The sequence below is a fragment of the Camelina sativa genome, chromosome 10 (assembly GCF_030686135.1).
Source record: "Camelina sativa cultivar CO46 ecotype springtype chromosome 10, ASM3068613v1".
NCBI classification, from domain to species: domain Eukaryota; kingdom Viridiplantae; phylum Streptophyta; class Magnoliopsida; order Brassicales; family Brassicaceae; genus Camelina; species Camelina sativa.
The window spans coordinates 25,915,498-25,934,048 of record NC_141889.1 but is presented as its reverse complement, the minus strand read 5'-3'; the positions used below and the strand labels follow the sequence as shown (position 1 = coordinate 25,934,048).

Below are 18,551 nucleotides of genomic sequence, written 5' to 3'. Positions count from 1 at the left end.
ACTATGATTTTTATTTTCTGGATGGATCGAACCTGGGTTAGTTCCTTCCAACATTTCCCCAATTATTCCTTACCACTGGACCACAGCTATACGGGCCAAATTCAGAGTTTGTGACTCTTACCGACTACTCCAAATCTTAGAATGAAAGCAACATGAACTACTAGTACAGTTTTAAACAAATAATTCGAAGAACACGAGTTACAATTTATTAATTAATATATAGATAAATTACTCGAGAGTTCAGTATCTCCAACTTTAAATAACTTAAGATAAAGTGTAAAGAAGAAGCTGAGATGTTGTTGAAATCCTATACATGGATTTTAACTCCTTGATCATCTTCTTTTCATTCCACTTCCATGTTGGTTTCAGATTGATTCCAACTCTCTTCAAACACTTGGAGTTGGCAAGTATGTATCCTAATACTTGTTTCTCTTCCCTTGTTCCTCTATATTCTTCCCACTTAAACATCTCGAGTTTCGTTGACAAGCATAGAGGAGGTACACCATCCGGTTGCTTGAACGAAAGTGGAAAGTCTTTATTCTTAAAAAGTCCCTGTGAAGCAAAAAACAACAATTAACATGCATGATTGCTACTTCTTTTACTGCCCTTTTGTATAAATGCATCGTACAGGGTACAAACCCGGTCGATGAGAAGAACTTTCAGTTCAGGAGAATTATGAAGCAAAGACACTAATGGCTCAAACCAATTTGAATAGGCGGAAGGATATATTTTACATTCTGTAGTGAGAAGTTGATGGCGTCACACCACTCAGCCTGCAATATGAACACACGCAACACACATACATGTAAGTATAATGATCTGGTGGCAATTAATTAAATGTTTAGATCATAACAATAATTAAAAAAAAAAAGTGAGGTTAAAATTAGTACCGTTTCAACGTTTAGACATATACCAAGATATCTGATCGAGGAAAGAGATTTCATAAATTTGTCATCAGGATAACTAAAATAGTATAAACCTGCACTATCAAGGCTAGGCTTGTTCTCAATCGAGCATGAATTTGTGGAAATATCTTCGATGGTGAATTCCTTTAAATTTGCTGAATCTATGACCAAAGTTCCTTCAATATCCTCTACTTTTGGGTTCAGATTAACATACTTTAAGGCCACCAAAGATGGCACTTTTACACTAAACTTTGTCACGTTGTCTTGGCTATGTCGCACCGCATACAAATATATGAGAATAGGACAACTCGATAAGAGCCTAACAACAGAATCTTCATCTTTGTATACCACAGAGACAAGATCAAGACGTTTTAGGGAAGGGAGGCATACCGGAGATGAAACGTCTACATAAACCTTGTTAGAAAGACGGAGATATACAAGTGTATCATATGTATAAAGGCTTTTGGGCAGGCTAATAGGCTCTGCGGACCACATGAGATCGAACCCTAGTTTACGAACCCTGCGATCAACCGCACTTGCAATCCACTTTCCCACGTTAACATCAATAGGTCAATGTGGACCGAGTTCTATATCCAAACTTTCTAATCTAGGTGCCTTGTGGAGTCGTAATGACTCGTTAAGAAACCGCCAGATAGACCGTGGTCGCTTACTTATTCAAAATAAACGGCCAAGTAAACCGCCAAGAGATTTTGTTTTGTGGGTAACCACATCTTTGATCTCTTTGTACTCAAGTAGTGGCACCATCGTCCATATAGTTCGCCATCGTTTCGATAAAATCATCGTCGCGATAAAATCATCGTCGCCACTGCATCCTTTGTTGGAACCAATAACAAGATCCTCACAAGCAAATCGTCTGGCAATGCACTGATCCTATCATCAACTCCATTTCTCGGACAGCTTATGGTTCTTTGCTTCATAAATTGTTCCGCTCTGTTTCTTGAGTTTCGTAGCATCTTTTTCTCAATGCACTTGAGTGTTTTTTTTATAATATTCTTCTCTTTTCTTATGTATACATATTAGACGGTTCGTATGATCCTTTTATGATTCTCTATTTCTATGTTTCATTGTATTTACCTTTCTTATTTAAATAAAATATGTTTGATTATTGTGCTTCCATTTTTCTTTGTTCCAATTTTCCATTTACACAATATTTTGTTAATAGTAATATCTCTGCAAAATGTGAGGATATAGGATTGGCTGCAACAATGTATAACTCATTGTAGACAAGAAATATCCAGATGGAAACGCCTCAACAGAGAACATGGAGAAGAACGAATAGCTTTACTAAGGCATGACTTGGATAAAGCAGTTGCTACGGGATTACCTTTACCAGAGAGAACGCGTCTACGGAGAGAACTCAATCAAGCTTACACTGAAGAGGAAATCCACTGGAAAAATAAGAGTCGAAATACATGGTTGCAAGTGGGAGATAGGAACACTTCATACTTCCACAACCAAGCAAAGGCCCGAAGAACAAGAAACAGGATTAATGCAATCCAAGACCATATGGGAGAAACACGACGGACTGAAACGCAAATTGGCGAAACTGCAGTACACTACTTCAACAACTTATACACCTCCCAAGAAACTTCAGAATCAGATTATGAGAGTATATTTCAGAACTTTCAGCAAACAATTTCCACAGCTATGAACAATGATATAACAAAAGAGGTCACTGAGCAAGAAATTAGAGATGCAGTCTTCTGTATAGGTCCACATCGTGCCCCAGGTCCAGACGGTTTCACAGGAATCTTTTACCAGCAATTTTGGAATGACAATAAACAGGAGGTTATCAACGAAGTCAAAAGTTTCTTCCGGGAGGAAAATTTGAACTGTTTACACAACCATACCAACATCTGTTTGATACCAAAAATAGAGAGCCCAAGCACAATGGCCGAGTTCCGTCCAATCGCACTCTGCAATGTGAGCTACAAGATTATCTCTAAAATCCTAGTAAACAGACTAAAGTCACATCTGGATCAAGTAGTTTCAGAGAATCAGGCAGCGTTCATTCTTTGAAGAATGATTACAGATAACATCATTTTGGCCCATGAAGTCCATCACGCCTTAAAGGTTCGCAGGCGACAATCGAAGTCTTATATAGCAGTTAAAACAGACATCACCAAAGCATATGACAGACTTGAGTGGCATTTCCTTAAAAAAACGATGCAACACATGGGATTTGATCAGAAATGGATTCGATGGATAATGACTTGTGTCTCCTCTGTTAGATACTCTGTTCTAATAAATGGCACTCCACATGGAATGATCCAACCGAGTAGAGGAATACGGCAAGGTGATCCTCTTTCACCGTATCTGTTTATCTTATGTGCGGAGGTTCTGTCCCAAATGGTAAACCAAGCTGCAAACTCAAGAAAGCTACAAGGAATCAAAATAAGTAACGGAGGACCGGCAATAACGCATTTGTTTTTTGTGGATGATTCCCTATTCTTCACCTTGGCGAATGGAAAATCCTGTAATACTCTGAAAAACATTTTCACAAAGTATGAACAGGCCTCGGGACAAGCCATCAACTTAAACAAGTCATCAATCACCTTCGGAAGCAGAGTACATCCCGATGTTAAAAGAAGAATCCGGAACAATATGGGAATCCATAATGATGGAGGTGGAAAATATTTGGGACTCCCAGAGAAATTCAATAAAAAGAAATCAGAGATGTTTAAATACATTGTGGAGAGGGTCAAAGAACGAACACAAGGCTGGAACAAACACTTCCTATCACCGGCTGGAAAAGAGGTACTTCTTAAATCAATAGCACTTGCTATGCCAATTTTCTTTATGAACCTATTTAGATTACCAAAAGAAATTTGTGAAGAAGTAAATGGGATTATAGCTAGATATTGGTGGGATACTTCTGAAGAGAAAAAAAGGGATGCACTGGTTTGCATGGAATAGAATGAGTTTGCCAAAATCAGAAGGGGGACTAGGCTTTAGAGACTTAGAACATTTTAACACTGCTCACCTAAGCAAACAGACTTGGAGAATCCTTCATAAGCCTAATAGCCTAGTAGCAAGGGTTTTAAAAGCTAGATACTTTGGGGATACAAACATCTTAAATGCTACAGACAAAGCAAAATCTTCCTATATTTGGAAATCCATCATACATGGCAGGGATCTCCTTAAGAAGGGCCTTAGGTTTTTGATAGGCGATGGCACTTTAATAAATACTTGGGTAGATCCTTGGCTACCTTTACACCCTCCTAAAGCACCACGACCAAAAACCTTGATTGCAGAACCAATGATGCTTGAGCAACTACTAAATGGAGACAAATCGGGTTGAAACGAAGAACTAGTCAGAGATCTCATACATGAGGAAGATGCAGATACGGTATTGAACCTAAAAATCAGCAGATATGCAGAAGGGGACTTATTGGGATGGCACTACACGAAGACCGGTACTCATACGGTAAAATCAGCATATTGGCTTTCAACCCATCTAACGGATCAGCTACCTCAGCCTCCACCAGGTGATCCTGAACTTAAAAAAGAAGTCTGGAAATGCAATTTAGCTCCAAAAATCAAACATTTCCTATGGAGATTATTATCTGGAGCTTTATCAACGGGAGCAACAATGAGATACAGACATATCTCCCACTACTCTCTTTGTCGTCGCTGCTGTATAGAAGAAGAAACAACAGAACATCTATTTTTTGGATGTGATTTCGCTCAGGCTGTCTGGAGAGGATCAGGTATACCAAGCTCCAATATTTTGGATCCAATGATACCTGTAGGTGACAAGATACAAGAATTGCTATCACTGACGAAGATACAAGATATGGAGGACATCACCAAACAAGTTCCTTTCTGGATCTTATGGAGGATTTGGAAATGAAGAAATATTCTACTCTATCAACAACGACATATATCGTGGAACATATGTATGAAACAAGCACAGAGAGATGCAAAAGAATGGCTAGATGCCATGGCTATTGTGAAGGACTTTCACTCGGCTCAGACAATATCCAATCCTCAACCACCAACAAGAATGAGATGGTCAAAACCCAATCAAGGATGGATAAAATGCAATTACGATGGATCATTTCTAAACACCACAATCAGGTTGGCTTTTCCGAGACACAAATGGTTTCTATGAAGGATCGGGACAAGCAGAAGGACAATGCACCAATTCGCCTCTAGAAAGTGAATTCCAAGCTGCACTATATGCACTGCAACATGCTACGACAAAAGGCTACACCAAGATCCACATGGAAGGAAATAATAAGGAAGCAACAACAATCCTATAGGAGTCAACATTTTGCTACACACAATTGGATTCGGGATATCAAGTTCTGGATACAAAAGTTTGAAACCGTTAAATTCAGTTGGACCTCAAGAAACAACAACAAATGCGCGGACGCACTAGCAAAATCATCTCGACCACCTAACACTGCTACCGTTCATTGTGATTTTGTTCCGACTTTCCTAAACTCTATACTGTTTCATGATTACATTTAACTATCAATAAAGTTTTAAGTGTTAAAAAAAAAAAGGATTGGCTGTACCTTGTCTAGTGTACATTACATAGTAGCGGGTTTTCTTTATCAAATACAACATTTTTATACCATATATATACAATTTTCATATCCTATCTAGACTATAGTTACCGGAGTTTTGCCTTACTTTGATAGTTGCTGTAAAGTACTTGTTATGCAGATTGAAGCTTTTTTTTTTTTTTTTTTTTTTTTTGGCAATTTCATCTAGATATGGTGTGATACTGTGATTGATATATGCGAACTGTTATTTTGATTTTTTTCCGGGCGATTAATAATGATCGAAAGAAAGACGAGGTAACAAACTGCTGCAAACTCGGTTACCCTTTGTGATGATATTGCTTGTGTGATTAATCTGATCCATTCAAGTAGCGAAACTTAAAGATATGTGTGAAGGAGGAACCTGGTTTGCATGTTGAGAATTAAACCAGGTTTCTGATCATGAATAAGAAGTGATAACTGATTACAGTCAAACTAGTTCTGCTTTAGGCAATAGTGCAAGATTAACTACTTCTGCTTTTTTTTAAAAACTACAGTAAAACCTCTATAAATTAATAATGTTGGGACTAAGACATTTTATTAATTTATCTCTAAATTAATAATTAATAATTATTATTTTAAAGTGTAAATTAATAATTATTAATTTATAGGTATATTTTTATTGTTTATTTTTTAAAAAAATTATGAATTGAGACAAATTTTGCAAAATAATATTAGAATTTTGTATGTTGTAAATTATATGGTATTGGAATTGAATTTGAAATAATAAAAAAAACAATATTGACAATGGATTACCAATATTATAGACAAATTCACTTATACAAATGACATAAATATTCAAATTTATAATAAGAATATCAATTATCGTATTTTAATAGTCTATCAAACTATCAAAATGTAAAATGATGCATATTTAGAAATTGAAAACTTGAAATTTTTTTAGCTGTTTTATAAAATGTTATAGAATATTTTATATTATTATAGTTTGAAGACACAACATAACAATTGTTTTATAGATATGAGGTTTAAGAGAAACATATTTTACTATATCATCATATATATATTTGTAAATATACATGATTATTAACTTATGATATTATTGGAGCTATATTTTACATTGAGATTTCAAAAAATTTATTATCTTATTATCTTATCGAATTTTGTTATTTTTTACACTGTCTCGACTTGGGACTAGCAAAATTTATTAATTTATAGTGTTTATTAATTTATAGAGTATTAAGTTATAGAAGTTTTACTGTACTTCTGGTTTCGGAACCTTGAATGCTTGTCATAACTCATAACTGATTAGTTAGTTCTGATTCTCCAATTAATTTTTATTGCATGTGGTCTATGTGATATACATATTTTTTTAGGTCACAAATTATATAATAATATTTCATTAAATTGACATTTTCTTGATTTGCTTCTAAGCTACACTGTGTAATATTAATAAGGGATCTACCCATCAACTATAATGCTAAAAATACCTAAAAGAAAACATGTGAAAACTGAAAATGATTATATGCCAAGTTCTTTGTCTTATCACAAAGAAGATGTAAAGATATATACTGTACAATGTACATGGCCGGTTTATATTTTTAAGTATATGAAATATTATGCACATAACTGATGTTTTTTTTTTGTTATAAATGAATTATATATATTTTTTTTTGGGTATATAGTAAATTTGACAACAACGAAACAAAGCATATTCAAAACCTGATTTCAAACAATGTACTTATAAAAGTATTTATAAGAAACCTAAAAAATCTTAAACAGGATATTTAGTCTAGTATAATTAAAATCCTATAACTAATGTTTTGGCAAGTATAAAAAGAGAAGATGCACGATATTTTAAATTTAAGGAATCGTCCTATACAAATGTGTTTGTTTGCGTTGGTTCAAATTCAAGAATCATGGATAAGATTAACATATAAAAAATACTACACAACAAGATTATAAAAGCCGACCGTTGGACCGATAATGCAAATTAAAAAACGCGTACACTACAACAGTTTCCTATTTAAAACCCCAACCAGGGGTCCGTTGTACCAATACAAAATTATAATATCTCCATCTTACACAATCGGCAGTATTAGTAACTAAATCCAATAGCATCATCTCACATGAATAATCAAATAATATGCTCAAGCAATGCCTCAAAATCGAAAATTTTCAAATAACCCAATTGTTATACATATTTTTGGGGTCTTTTTACGAATCTACAAAACTGTTTGAAGTCATGTATTCATAAGAGATAATCTAACCTTTGAGTTTTTTTTACTTAAAAAAAAGAAAACTCCACCCAGATATGGGGAAACATTTATGACGTGGGTTGTTGTGATTTGTGGACAATGCCGTAGACGCACATTAGCGTTAGCCTCGCGTCTTCGTTTGAAAATGCCTGTGGGGTAAACTCACGTGTCGTTGGGATAAAGTCCAAAAGTATTTTACAAAATTGGTATTATACTTTTTAAAGCTCCAGTTATACCCCCTAATATTCCTGATTATGAATTACAATCCATATTCATTTGGACATTTTATAAGTTTGTTTTCTGGATAGTGCATGGTTGAGAATCCAAATATCGTATTATTTTTTTGAAACCGTCGTATCAACAATACTATTTAGTTTATGAGTGACAATGAATAATAATATATTTTATATAGAAGTTATACTGATTATATTTTTTATATTGTCATTAGTCAAAATTTATAAATTATTGAGTAAATTTTTAGTGATATTTTCTGATAAAAAATTATTATTATTTGTATAGTTGTCTGTAATCATATTTCTTACATCTAACCACACCGAAAAACAATATTATTCAAATAAATTTTGAAAGTATATGTTTAAAAATATGAAATTAGGCTAGGATCCCAAGATAATTTAGTAAGTGTGTATTCAATTAAACATTTTTGAAATAAATTTTGTTCCTAACTTTCCACAGTTTAGATCATTTTGTTAGGCTTTGGAATATTACGATCCATTAATCGATTTTGAAATTGCTTATCTTTTTTTTTTTTAATTATCTTAATTATAATTACAATGGATGTAAAATATTTTTCAACTCCAAGCTTTCTTTGCCTAAACTTTTGCCAAAATGTTAATATAGATACAAACCATTCAAATTTTTATTCGATTACCACATTTCCTTTGTTTGTTAACCCTTGTTCCATCTATTTGATTTCCCATATAATTTTAGATCTTTGATAAAAAAAAACTTAGGGGCGATTTATGTAAATGATTAATGTTGAGGGATTAAAATTTAAAAAGTCGCCGGAAACAACACATTTCGATCGAGATTCAACTAAAAGGGGAAAAAGAAAAGAACCCATTGAAGAGGGGGAGAGAAGAAGATCGGAGGCGACGACGGTGATGACGATGGACAGAGAGAAGGAGAGAGAACTTGAGCTCGAGAGTGCAATGTACACAAACTGTTTGCTTTTGGGTTTGGATCCGAACGTGATCGGACTCGGAGCCTCCAATGGCACGCCTCGGGTCGGGTTATTTCGCCATTCCAATCCAAAGCTCGGTGAACAGCTTCTCTACTTCATCCTCTCCTCTCTTCGTGGCCCTGCTCAGTCTGCAAAGGTTCGATTTCTTTCTATCTTCACTCTCTCTCTCTCCATCTCTGTCCATCTCTCTCTTCGCTCACTCGTTACGAAATTGGTTTTGGAATTCTGGGTTTTTGAATTTTGGAATCAGTCGTTTGATTTTGGGTATTTTCTTGATCTCTCAGGATTTTGATAAGGTTTGGCCAATTTTCGATTCGGCTCAATCTCGCGATTTTCGTAAGGTAACAAAAAAAAAAAAAGGGGGGGCTTGAGAAAATGAAGTTTCTTTGGTGTTTGTTTGTGAGCAAATTTGTTTTCTTTTTTTAATTCTTAGTTTACTTTAACACTAGAATTATGCATCTGAAGGTTGTTCAAGCGATTATAAGCGAGCTTGAATCACAAGGGGCATTACCAAGGAGTAATTCGAGGGTTTCATCACTAGCCACTTGCTGTGGTCCAAGGTTGGTTGATGTGATTCCTATGTTTATGTTCCATTAGGGTTTCTTTCTAGTGCTTGATGATGAGCAAACTAGTTTTTCTTTTCTGCTTTGTATTCGTTAGGCATTTGCGGCTTAGTTATCTCTACTTAATTGGTCATTTCTGCTACTGGGTTTTATTTGGTGTTCCTGGTCATTGACCAGCTCTACGTGATCTGATTGTATATGTGGTACCTCTTGTTTTTGATTGCAGATTTGTGGAGCTCTTATGGCAACTTTCACTGCATGCATTAAGAGAAGTTCATAGGCGGACATTTCCTGCTGATATTGCTTCCAATCCTCTGCCTTCTTCTCTGACAGATGTATCCTTCTCACATGCTGCTACTTTGCTTCCTGTAACCAAGGTAGTACCGAAAATGTTAATTTGAAGATTGTGTTTTATAGTTTCACCTGTCTATGTAAACCTTGCTGACGAGTGCACGGGATAACTTAAAAATGTGCGTGTAAATGGATTTTCAGGCCCGGATGGTGCTTGAGCGTCGCCGGTTTCTTAAAAATGCAGAGACTGCGGTACAAAGACAGGCCATGTGGTCTAATTTAGCCCATGAGATGACTGCAGAGTTCCGTGGTCTCTGTGCTGAAGAGGTAAGACGTTATTTTTTAGTGAGACGTACTCAATTTTGTTGTCATATTGGCTTATATTAATGCATTTCAGTTTCTCTTTCGTTTGCATCAGGCTTACCTGCAACAGGAACTAGAGAAACTTAACGATTTGAGAAACAAAGTGAAGCAGGAAGGAGAAGTTTGGGATGACCTTGTGTCTAGCTCCAGTCAGAATTCTCATCTAGTTTCAAAGGGAACTCGTTTATGGGATTCTATCATGGCTCGTAAAGGTAAGGTTTTATGCTGTTCTATTTGTTCGGAAGAGTTAATACAGAGATAGGTACTTATAATATGAATTGTGCAGGAGTTATATACTGTAGTTTATAGTTATGTTTTTTGTCACTATCTTCAGGTCAGCATGAAGTTCTTGCGTCAGGTCCCATTGAGGATTTGATAGCTCACAGGGAGCATAGGTAACTGCCTCTTGTAAGAAACACGGCCTGAATCCCACTTACCCAATTACTGACATCTGGGTTTCTTTTGATCTGTAGGTACCGAATTTCAGGATCGGCCCTACTTGCAGCGATGGATCAGAGTTCTCAAGTTCCTCGTGCAGAATTACTCTCTGCCCATTTAGATGATTCAGCCTTGTCACTTGCGGATGAAAACGAACTAAGTGATGGATCGTATGCAAACATGCATGACCACTCTTTAGTAGACAGTTTCGAATCAGCCAGCTCACAAGCAAGTGATGAAACACTTTCTCGAGTAGATGATAGAGGTGGAAAGGTCAACCAGACAGTCGATGTAGCGGAAGTCATAAGGCGCTGGACACATGCATTACAGCGTATTCATAAACAGTCTCTTCTTCTGGTATGTCTTCTCTTGTCTTGTTATGGATATTTTTTCCCCTGTAGTATGTTTTACCATTCTCACTAATTATACGGTGGCCTTCAATGCTTTAATGCTCCACACTCTGTTTTCTCTGAGGAATTCAGTTCAATTGATTTATACTTATTTTCGATGTGTATGCTTCTAGGCTAAAGCGAATGATGGGGATGGTCCAGATATTATACGGACTGCGAATGATGGTGGTACAAGTGGGCATGTTGAATCATTGGCTGCAACTTTGACTGAACATCAACAACATTTAGCTAGCTTTCAGGTGAATGTGTTAGCTTGTTTGTTCCCTTTTTTAGAAATTGCTATTGGCTAACTGTGGAAGCCAAATGCTCAACATATATAAAAGAAAGCTGCTTTTCTCTAAGCACATTGATGAAAAATGTCAAAGACTCAAAGCTGATAGATAAACCCTACATCAGTATCAAAAAAATTCTTAAAAATCTGGTTTTCCAACGAGACATTTTGTATAATTGGAGATCCCTGAAGTTGCATTATAATCTTGGTCATTAGTCATAATGATTTAGCTTGTCTTGCGAGAGTATCAAAAGTTGCGAGATCATTTATATTACCACTCTGTTTGTTGAATCTCTTGGAGCATGCTCAAAACCTTAGTTACTGGTTGAATATCTACTATGTTCTTACTGTTGATGGAACATTATATGCAGGTACTTATCAACCAATTAAAGGAGGTTTCTCCAGCCATACAAAAGTCCATATCAGAATGTACTGAGAAGGTTAATAGTCTTCCCCCGACTTTACCTCCAGTCACGAGAAGTAACGGGCAAGCATCTTCACTTCTACAATCTCAGGGCAGTGGGAGAATTATGGTACAGTTGATGGCTTAATTTTCATTCTCTTCCGATGCATAAGCTATTGAGACGCTCATGCACCTTTTTTCCTTGTGATACAGGAAGGTGTATCCAATGATGTTACTGAGCTGACCTCGACTATGTCTAATGTTCAGCTCGATAAGGTCTCAGCTAGTAGTCCTACATTAAAGCTTCCACAGTTATTTAGCTCCACTCCTACTTCTTCTGGTAAAGGTGGAAATGCACAAAAACGACAGACAATGGCTTCTCAGGTCAATAAAATGGAAAGCTTGTCTGAGAAGAACTCTACAGAGCAAGCACTATCAAATGCTCGACTAGAAAACTTGCTGACAGGTTTGTTACATAATTACCTTCTCTATTAAAACGAAACAATATATGGTATATCAAAAGAAGGTTTTGCCGATGTGAGTTTTCAAGCTTTTAGTTTTGATGCCAATCATCCATTCTAGGCCTATTCCAGTTCTAACTAATCTATGACTGCCTCATTTTCATCAAATCGGTTTGTAAGAGAATGTAGTTCATTTAGTTGATCACAATATGTGTTTTCTTCTAATTCAAATTTAAACTCTAATTTTGGTTACAGATACTAGCAGTTCTTTTGTCCAGAACCTGAAGAAATCTGTGAGGGAAGCGGCTTTACTGATTCCTTCTTCAGCAGGATCATCACGGGACAGTCAATCCGATGAGGGCTCTGAGCATTATTTTGTACCTCTTTCAGCAACTGGCTTTTCCCGTTTTCCATCAGAAACCAAAGGCCTGCCTCTCAGAGGGTCGAGGCCAGTTACCTCTCTGAGCGAGCCTTCGTTTATGGAACACAATGTTCCTGATAGCTTCGCGCCAAGCAAGTTCAGCGATATACCTGACACGTATGATGATCTAGATTCATTCAAAGATTACGATAACGGTAACGGGTTTCTCTCGGTTGTTGGATCAAACAGTGTAGCTTCTGATGCACAACAGTCATTTTACGACGTTGATGATCAAGTATTTTCCCCACCTTTACTAATGGACTCGTCCCTATTATCAGATGCCTATGAAGACTTGTTAGGTACGTTGATTATCCTCATAGTCACATATGCTAAATGATAGTCTAGTCATCTAAATAGATTTTACAGACAGCATCTAGGATCAGATATTGGTATCATTCACAGAGTTCATGAAGTTTATTGCTCATTACACTTTCCTTTTGCAGCTCCTCTGTCAGAAACCGAAGCCGCTTTAATGGAGCATTAGGAAGCAGCCCTGAATCAGACAAAGAGGAGTTTCAATTATTGACACTTGTGTTTCTTCAACAACTCTGTTCTTGGGGAATTTGAAGCCTGTGATGTCTTGGTCTCACAGCAGAGAGGAGTTTCAATTATTTACCAATTTAACAAGGCTTTCTTCTTAATTTATCTTGGACTTGTTGGTAATGGGACGCTTGATGAATGAATGATTATTTGTTTGTGTGTCAAGTGTGTGTAAAATAACCTCTAGCTCAGGTTAGAAGCATTGCTCTCTATTATTTGGTTTCCCAACAAAATACGGATTTGATTATTTTGTTTTATGTTTTTTAGATGTAAAGGAAATAGAGAAGAAATAGATAATCACCCGCTCTGCTAGCACGGGGAATTTTTTTTTTTCCGTTATTTGTTAAGATTATGATTATGTTGTATCATTCATTTACGTACTATATGGTGAGTTTTGAGTCATATTAAACTACTAATTGGTAGGTATAGAAACTAATACCGTTACCCGTATTCGACCCGTTACTTGGCTTGTTTCCGTCCCGAAAAAGGGTACCTGTAGCTTTAGGGTCGAGTGAAATGTATTATAATTATATTATTTGTGTGTAAGGATTGAATATCGAATATTAATTTAATTTTTGATATTCGTGCCGTTATCCATATCGTTACCCGTATTGTTACCTGACCCATAAATATCCGTTAATATTTTGTAGTATTATCATTTATTAATAATTTATATATATATATATATATATATTTTAGAATAAAAGTTAAAGTCTAAGTTCAACTTAGCTTTATTTTTAATGTAAAACAATTGTTATTCATACATTTTATCTACATATGAATGATCTAATTATTTTTTGTGTATAATATAAAATAAATATATATGATGGACTATGTATACCGGCAGCGGTATAATATATAAAATGTCAGAATCTTAATATGAATGACCGCAATCAATCCCCAAACACCCATTACGTTTATTACAAATATAATTATATATATTGATCAGGTAAATTTCCCCAATTTCTCTCATCAATAACTATAACTTATCTCTAGGTTTTTTTTTTTGTGAAACACTTCATAATAGGTTATGTTTTATTTGCTATTTTTGTGGATAAACATTTTCTGGTTATAACAAATTAATATTAAGATTCTGTTATTATATTTTGTATTAAAATACAGTGGCATATGAAGTAATGTTATTTATTTAAAAGGTTGCTAAAATAATATAATAGAGATAGTTTGATCTACGTACGATTCAGTTTTTTCCTTAACTCCTTCTGATTATCACAATATTTGTCCAAAACTCTAATATTGTTTTATTGTTTTGGAGTAACATTAAAGAGAAAAAGAAAAAAAAACAAGATATTCCTGAACGGAAGGAGAACAAAAAAGAATCAAAACTGTTGACGACCTGTCCGTAATATTTCTTGGCTTCTTGTAATCTATAGAAAACTTTTTATGAATTTTTTTTGTCATGCAAGATTCAATTGGTTTTGAAGATCTCATAGCTAAGGAAAACGATGGTTAAATCGTTTCTTAAGGATCGGATTTGGAATCAAAACACACAAACGTCCAAAAGAGTTATTTATTCATGAAATCATAAGATAAACATCGATCGAAAGAGTTATAATTCATCAAAAAATAATATTAAAAGTAAAAAGAGAACAAATTCATAGAAACAGAAAAGAAAAAGGAAAAAGACGAATGTAATGTAATGGAACCAACTTAGTGGTTGGAACCAACGAAGAGAGCCACGGCGGCAACAGCCAAGACGGTGAACATATTGGTGGCCGAAACAACGGTTGAGCTAGATGAGGGTCCTGGTGCTGGAGCTGGTGCATGGTGGTGACCTTCGTGGGCTGAGACGACAGCCATCGTCGCCAATAAACAAACCACAGCGATCTGAACAAACATCTTCTTCATCATCATCATCATCATTATCGTCTCACAAAAACGTTATGAGATGAGTTTTTGGTTTAGGTTTTAATGGATGAGATAAAGATTTGTGTTGTTTGTTGTTTAAATAGGATTGTGTGATTTGTTTATATAGAGAGAAATATTTATTTATTTATGATTTATTTAAATTGATTGCAATATCTTAAATTAAAATTTTCTTTTCTTTTTTGGGTCTAAATAAGATTTGTTTTCTATTTTTTTTTTTTTTAATTATTGGGTTGAATTGGCCCCGACTTTTGATGCATTGATCAAGACAGCTGTTTAAGATTATATTTGATTATGTCTATCACGTTCCTATAATTGGCCAATAATTTGATTTTTTCTTTTAAAAAGAAAAGGAAGGTGTAAATATTTTTGCAGAAACAGAAAGTTTTATATGGGAATTTTAGATTTTTATTCTATATCTTTGTAATTAATATATTGTTTAAACTGTTTGAAAAGTGAAATTATAGTTTATGGCTTCCTATGAGTTATGGGGTAGGCAATAAAGGTAACATTAGCCCCATAAAAATAAGTTAACCTTTAATCATGGGGCTCATAACATTTGTCATGGCATTTATTATTCCTAAGTAATTTAATAAATTATGGATTATATAGATTATTCCTAAATAATTGTGTTAAGCAAAAATAAATAAAAAAAAGACGTGGAGCCAATTCATTTTTGGTTAGGAAAATTCTAGGATAAAATTCTTCTATGTATATACGTGTACATGAATAAATATGATAAGCACATATTTCGCTCTCGGGATTTTGGGTTATATATACGAATGATATAATCATAATTACTCACTTTTCTTTTTATTAGATATAGAAGAAAGTTTTATTAGACAGAAGAAAATTAATCAGAAAAAGTTAAAATAATAACGTTAAGTGAAGATAAGCACGTTCATTGCGGATTTTCACTAAGTTTAAAAAAAAGAAGAAGAAGAAGATGATTTTATTAAATTATGCATAACAAATTTTCTTTTTAATATAATCAAGAATTAGGAAAAGGTGTTTTTGTTTTTGCAAGAATATGAAACCTGCATTATAGCTGCTAGGCCATGTGGGAAACAAAACGCCGACTGATAACATTATAGTGATGATTGGTGTACACATATTATGACAATGATAAGTTTATAACATAATCACCATCAAATATGTAAAATCTTTTTTAATCATCATCATCATCATCATCATGTTTTTCCTTTGATAAAACTAAAATTTTAAAATAAATCTGTATTGAATTTTTTTAAATTAACTTATTAAGTAAAGAGTAAACAAAAAAAAATAAAGTATAACATTTGTTTCTTTTTCTTATTTTCCACGGGAAGCAATCAGTATTTACAAAATCGAACCATCTCTACATTATTTTCAGTTTTCACCCTGGAAATTTCAAAAACAAAAAAAAAAAACTATTGGGCCTTCAACTGTTTTTTTCTCTTCCGACCAACCCTTTTATCAACCCACGAGCCCATTTGAACTATAACTTCATCTTCCACTCTCCTCCCTTCTCTCTCCCATACTAGACGCTGCGTTTTACGGTCCCTGAAATTCTCCAACACCCAACCCTGGAGTCCAGTATCTCTCACCTCACAAAACCTCTCAGCCCAATCAGACGGTTCTACGGGTCGGGTCCCTAAACCGGGTGCCCGATCTTTCGACCCGACGTTCTCTTCGTTTTGCCAATCCGCCACGTAAGTAGCCACTCTCCTTTTAAACTTCTCCTTAAACACATCCCAAACCTGATACTTATAATGGTTAATGACCATCGTACCCTTATCCACGTCGGCAAATGTGAATCCATCTCTCAAGTGAAAGTGATGCACGACATTTATCAGCGTCGCGTTTAGCGATTCCGGTCTAATTATGCTCTTGTGCCTCTCCGGTAACACCATACGACACGTGTACGCCGCCGTGACTCCTTCTCGAGGTGGATCTCTAAGTCCCGACGGTCCGAAACTGTAACACGGCGTTCGAATTTCACCGATCTCGCCAGTCGATGACGATGGTGCTTTCGTGTGATTTCGGATTACGTCGGTTAAGGTTTGACCGGATGGGATGTAGAAGAACTCGTCGACGTCAATAAACGCGACCCAATCGCAATCCCTTTTTGCTTGAATCGCGCAATTGGCGAATCCGGCTTCTTGAGTTTTGATCCACGGCCAAAAATGTCTCGAGACGTTGTAACCGCGATTTTCTAGATTCTTGATCTCGGAAACAATGTCATCGTCGCTGTTATTGTCGTAGATGAACCACCGTTGAACGCCGATTTTGCCGTGGTACATCACCCATTCTCTCAAAACGTTTGCTGCGTTTCGCGTCATGGTGCAAACGCATGTTTCAAATGGTTTCGAGTCTTTGACCCGACCCGGACGTTTGATTGGTTGGGCAACAGAAGGAAGCATCCCACTTCCTTTGATTCTCACAGATACTTTTACCGGTTGTGATTGGGCTGTTCTTGGACCTTCTAAAACTGTTAGTGGAGTTTTACATCTCACGATCTCTTGGGCCGCAGAGATAACGTGTGCTCTAAGTAAAAGTTTAGGCTTCGTGAAATCCCAACCGTAGACGCACTCATACCTCGACACGTCAGCAACCTTTCCTGGCCGTAGATTTAATCCCTTGACAAAGACCACCGTGGAATTGTCGTCGTCTATAACAGCGTCGTAGACTAGCCAATCCCACCGGTGTGTGGTTCCTACCAGGAGGTCCTTATTATTACCAACCGTCCATCTCGAGACAGCGAGGGATACGGTATTACCACGTGGCACGGCTGAACACCGTACGATCTGACGACCATTGTCGTCGGTTTCCACGGCGAAGGGAAGCTCTTTAAACAGCTTAGATGAATCGTTTACGTCGGAGAAAACGCAAAAGAGGTCCTCTTTAGTTAATAAACGAGAAGATGGAGGGTAGTTTAGGAAGATCAATGTTTGGTCGGGAAACTCAACGGCTTCATGGATCGTTACCACCTTAACCGCCGGTACAGAACCACCGAGAACTGCCTTTTGGTTAATCTTTTTACCTAAGAAGATGAATAAAGCAGAGAAGAGAACGAAGGAGAAGACAAGCAAAGCAACGAAACGAAAAAATCTTCTCCACGACACAAGGACTACGTCGCCACCGTTTACACCCCCGCGTTTCCTACGGTTCTTCATATTTCGCACCGCCGATCACGGCGGCGAAGGCTTAGAACTCAACTAAGTCAGAAAAAAAACAAAATATTTTAAGCTCTTTCTTACTCTTTAATTATGTCACAAGCTACGAATAGGTCGATGAATTTGGGGTGAAGAAGAATAGAAATATAGAATAATCTTTTTTTTTTTGTCAGCTTTATTCCTTATTTTAATTCTCTGATAAAGACAAAAGACAGATAAATATGGGGTTTATGTTCCGCCTTTTTTTTTTTTTTCTTTGAGAATTTTCAACTTTCTTCTTTGGTGCTCAAAGACGATTATTGGAAATTTACGAACTTTGATGTTGAAGGTTTAGGATAAAGACCACTATATTGCGCTAAACCACCTGGTTCAACCGGTTTATCTAATGTCTCTTTCCTTTTAGAAACCCACTCATAAAAAATATCTTAAACTCTATGGGTTTTATTGTCACAGATACT

General features: G+C 35.8%; 1 protein-coding gene and 3 pseudogenes across 3 annotated transcripts; 1 reads left to right on the top strand and 3 right to left on the bottom strand.

Annotated features, from left to right (window-relative positions):
* Positions 1 to 264: 264 nt before the first annotated feature.
* LOC104720662 (putative F-box/FBD/LRR-repeat protein At1g22000) lies at positions 265 to 1,689 on the bottom strand (annotated as a pseudogene).
* A 7,029-nt stretch (positions 1,690 to 8,718) lies between these two features.
* LOC104719739 (AUGMIN subunit 6) lies at positions 8,719 to 13,287 on the top strand. Of its 2 annotated transcripts, XM_087470513.1 has the most exons (13): positions 8,719 to 9,029; positions 9,178 to 9,234; positions 9,359 to 9,453; positions 9,683 to 9,833; positions 9,949 to 10,074; positions 10,166 to 10,322; positions 10,445 to 10,505; positions 10,584 to 10,905; positions 11,072 to 11,197; positions 11,601 to 11,762; positions 11,846 to 12,098; positions 12,349 to 12,813; positions 12,958 to 13,287. In XM_087470513.1, exons 1-13 carry the CDS (start codon positions 8,814 to 8,816, stop codon positions 12,996 to 12,998), a joined length of 2,232 nt encoding a protein of 743 aa, XP_087326639.1. In that variant the 5' UTR covers positions 8,719 to 8,813; the 3' UTR covers positions 12,999 to 13,287. The 2 variants fall into 2 exon arrangements, with proteins under 2 accessions (XP_087326639.1, XP_087326640.1); XM_087470514.1 differs by lacking the exon at positions 9,178 to 9,234 and having other exon boundaries at positions 8,720 to 9,029.
* A 1,281-nt stretch (positions 13,288 to 14,568) lies between these two features.
* Positions 14,569 to 15,034, bottom strand: LOC109126951 (arabinogalactan protein 24 pseudogene; annotated as a pseudogene).
* Positions 15,035 to 16,223: 1,189 nt separating this feature from the next.
* Positions 16,224 to 18,329, bottom strand: LOC104719738 (glycosyltransferase family 92 protein RCOM_0530710 pseudogene; annotated as a pseudogene). The gene has a single exon (XR_015569168.1). The product of XR_015569168.1 is annotated as a glycosyltransferase family 92 protein RCOM_0530710 pseudogene (transcript).
* Between the last annotated feature and the right edge of the window lie 222 nt (positions 18,330 to 18,551).

Excerpts from the sequence above, each read along its gene's own strand:
- LOC104719739 (XM_087470513.1), top strand. The coding sequence starts at position 8,814 with ATGACGATGGACAGAGAGAAGGAGAGAGAACTTGAGCTCGAGAGTGCA. Across the intron at positions 10,323-10,444 it reads TTCTATCATGGCTCGTAAAG|GTCAGCATGAAGTTCTTGCG; the intron begins GTAAGGTTTTAT and ends CACTATCTTCAG. Across the intron at positions 11,763-11,845 it reads AGGGCAGTGGGAGAATTATG|GAAGGTGTATCCAATGATGT; the intron begins GTACAGTTGATG and ends CTTGTGATACAG.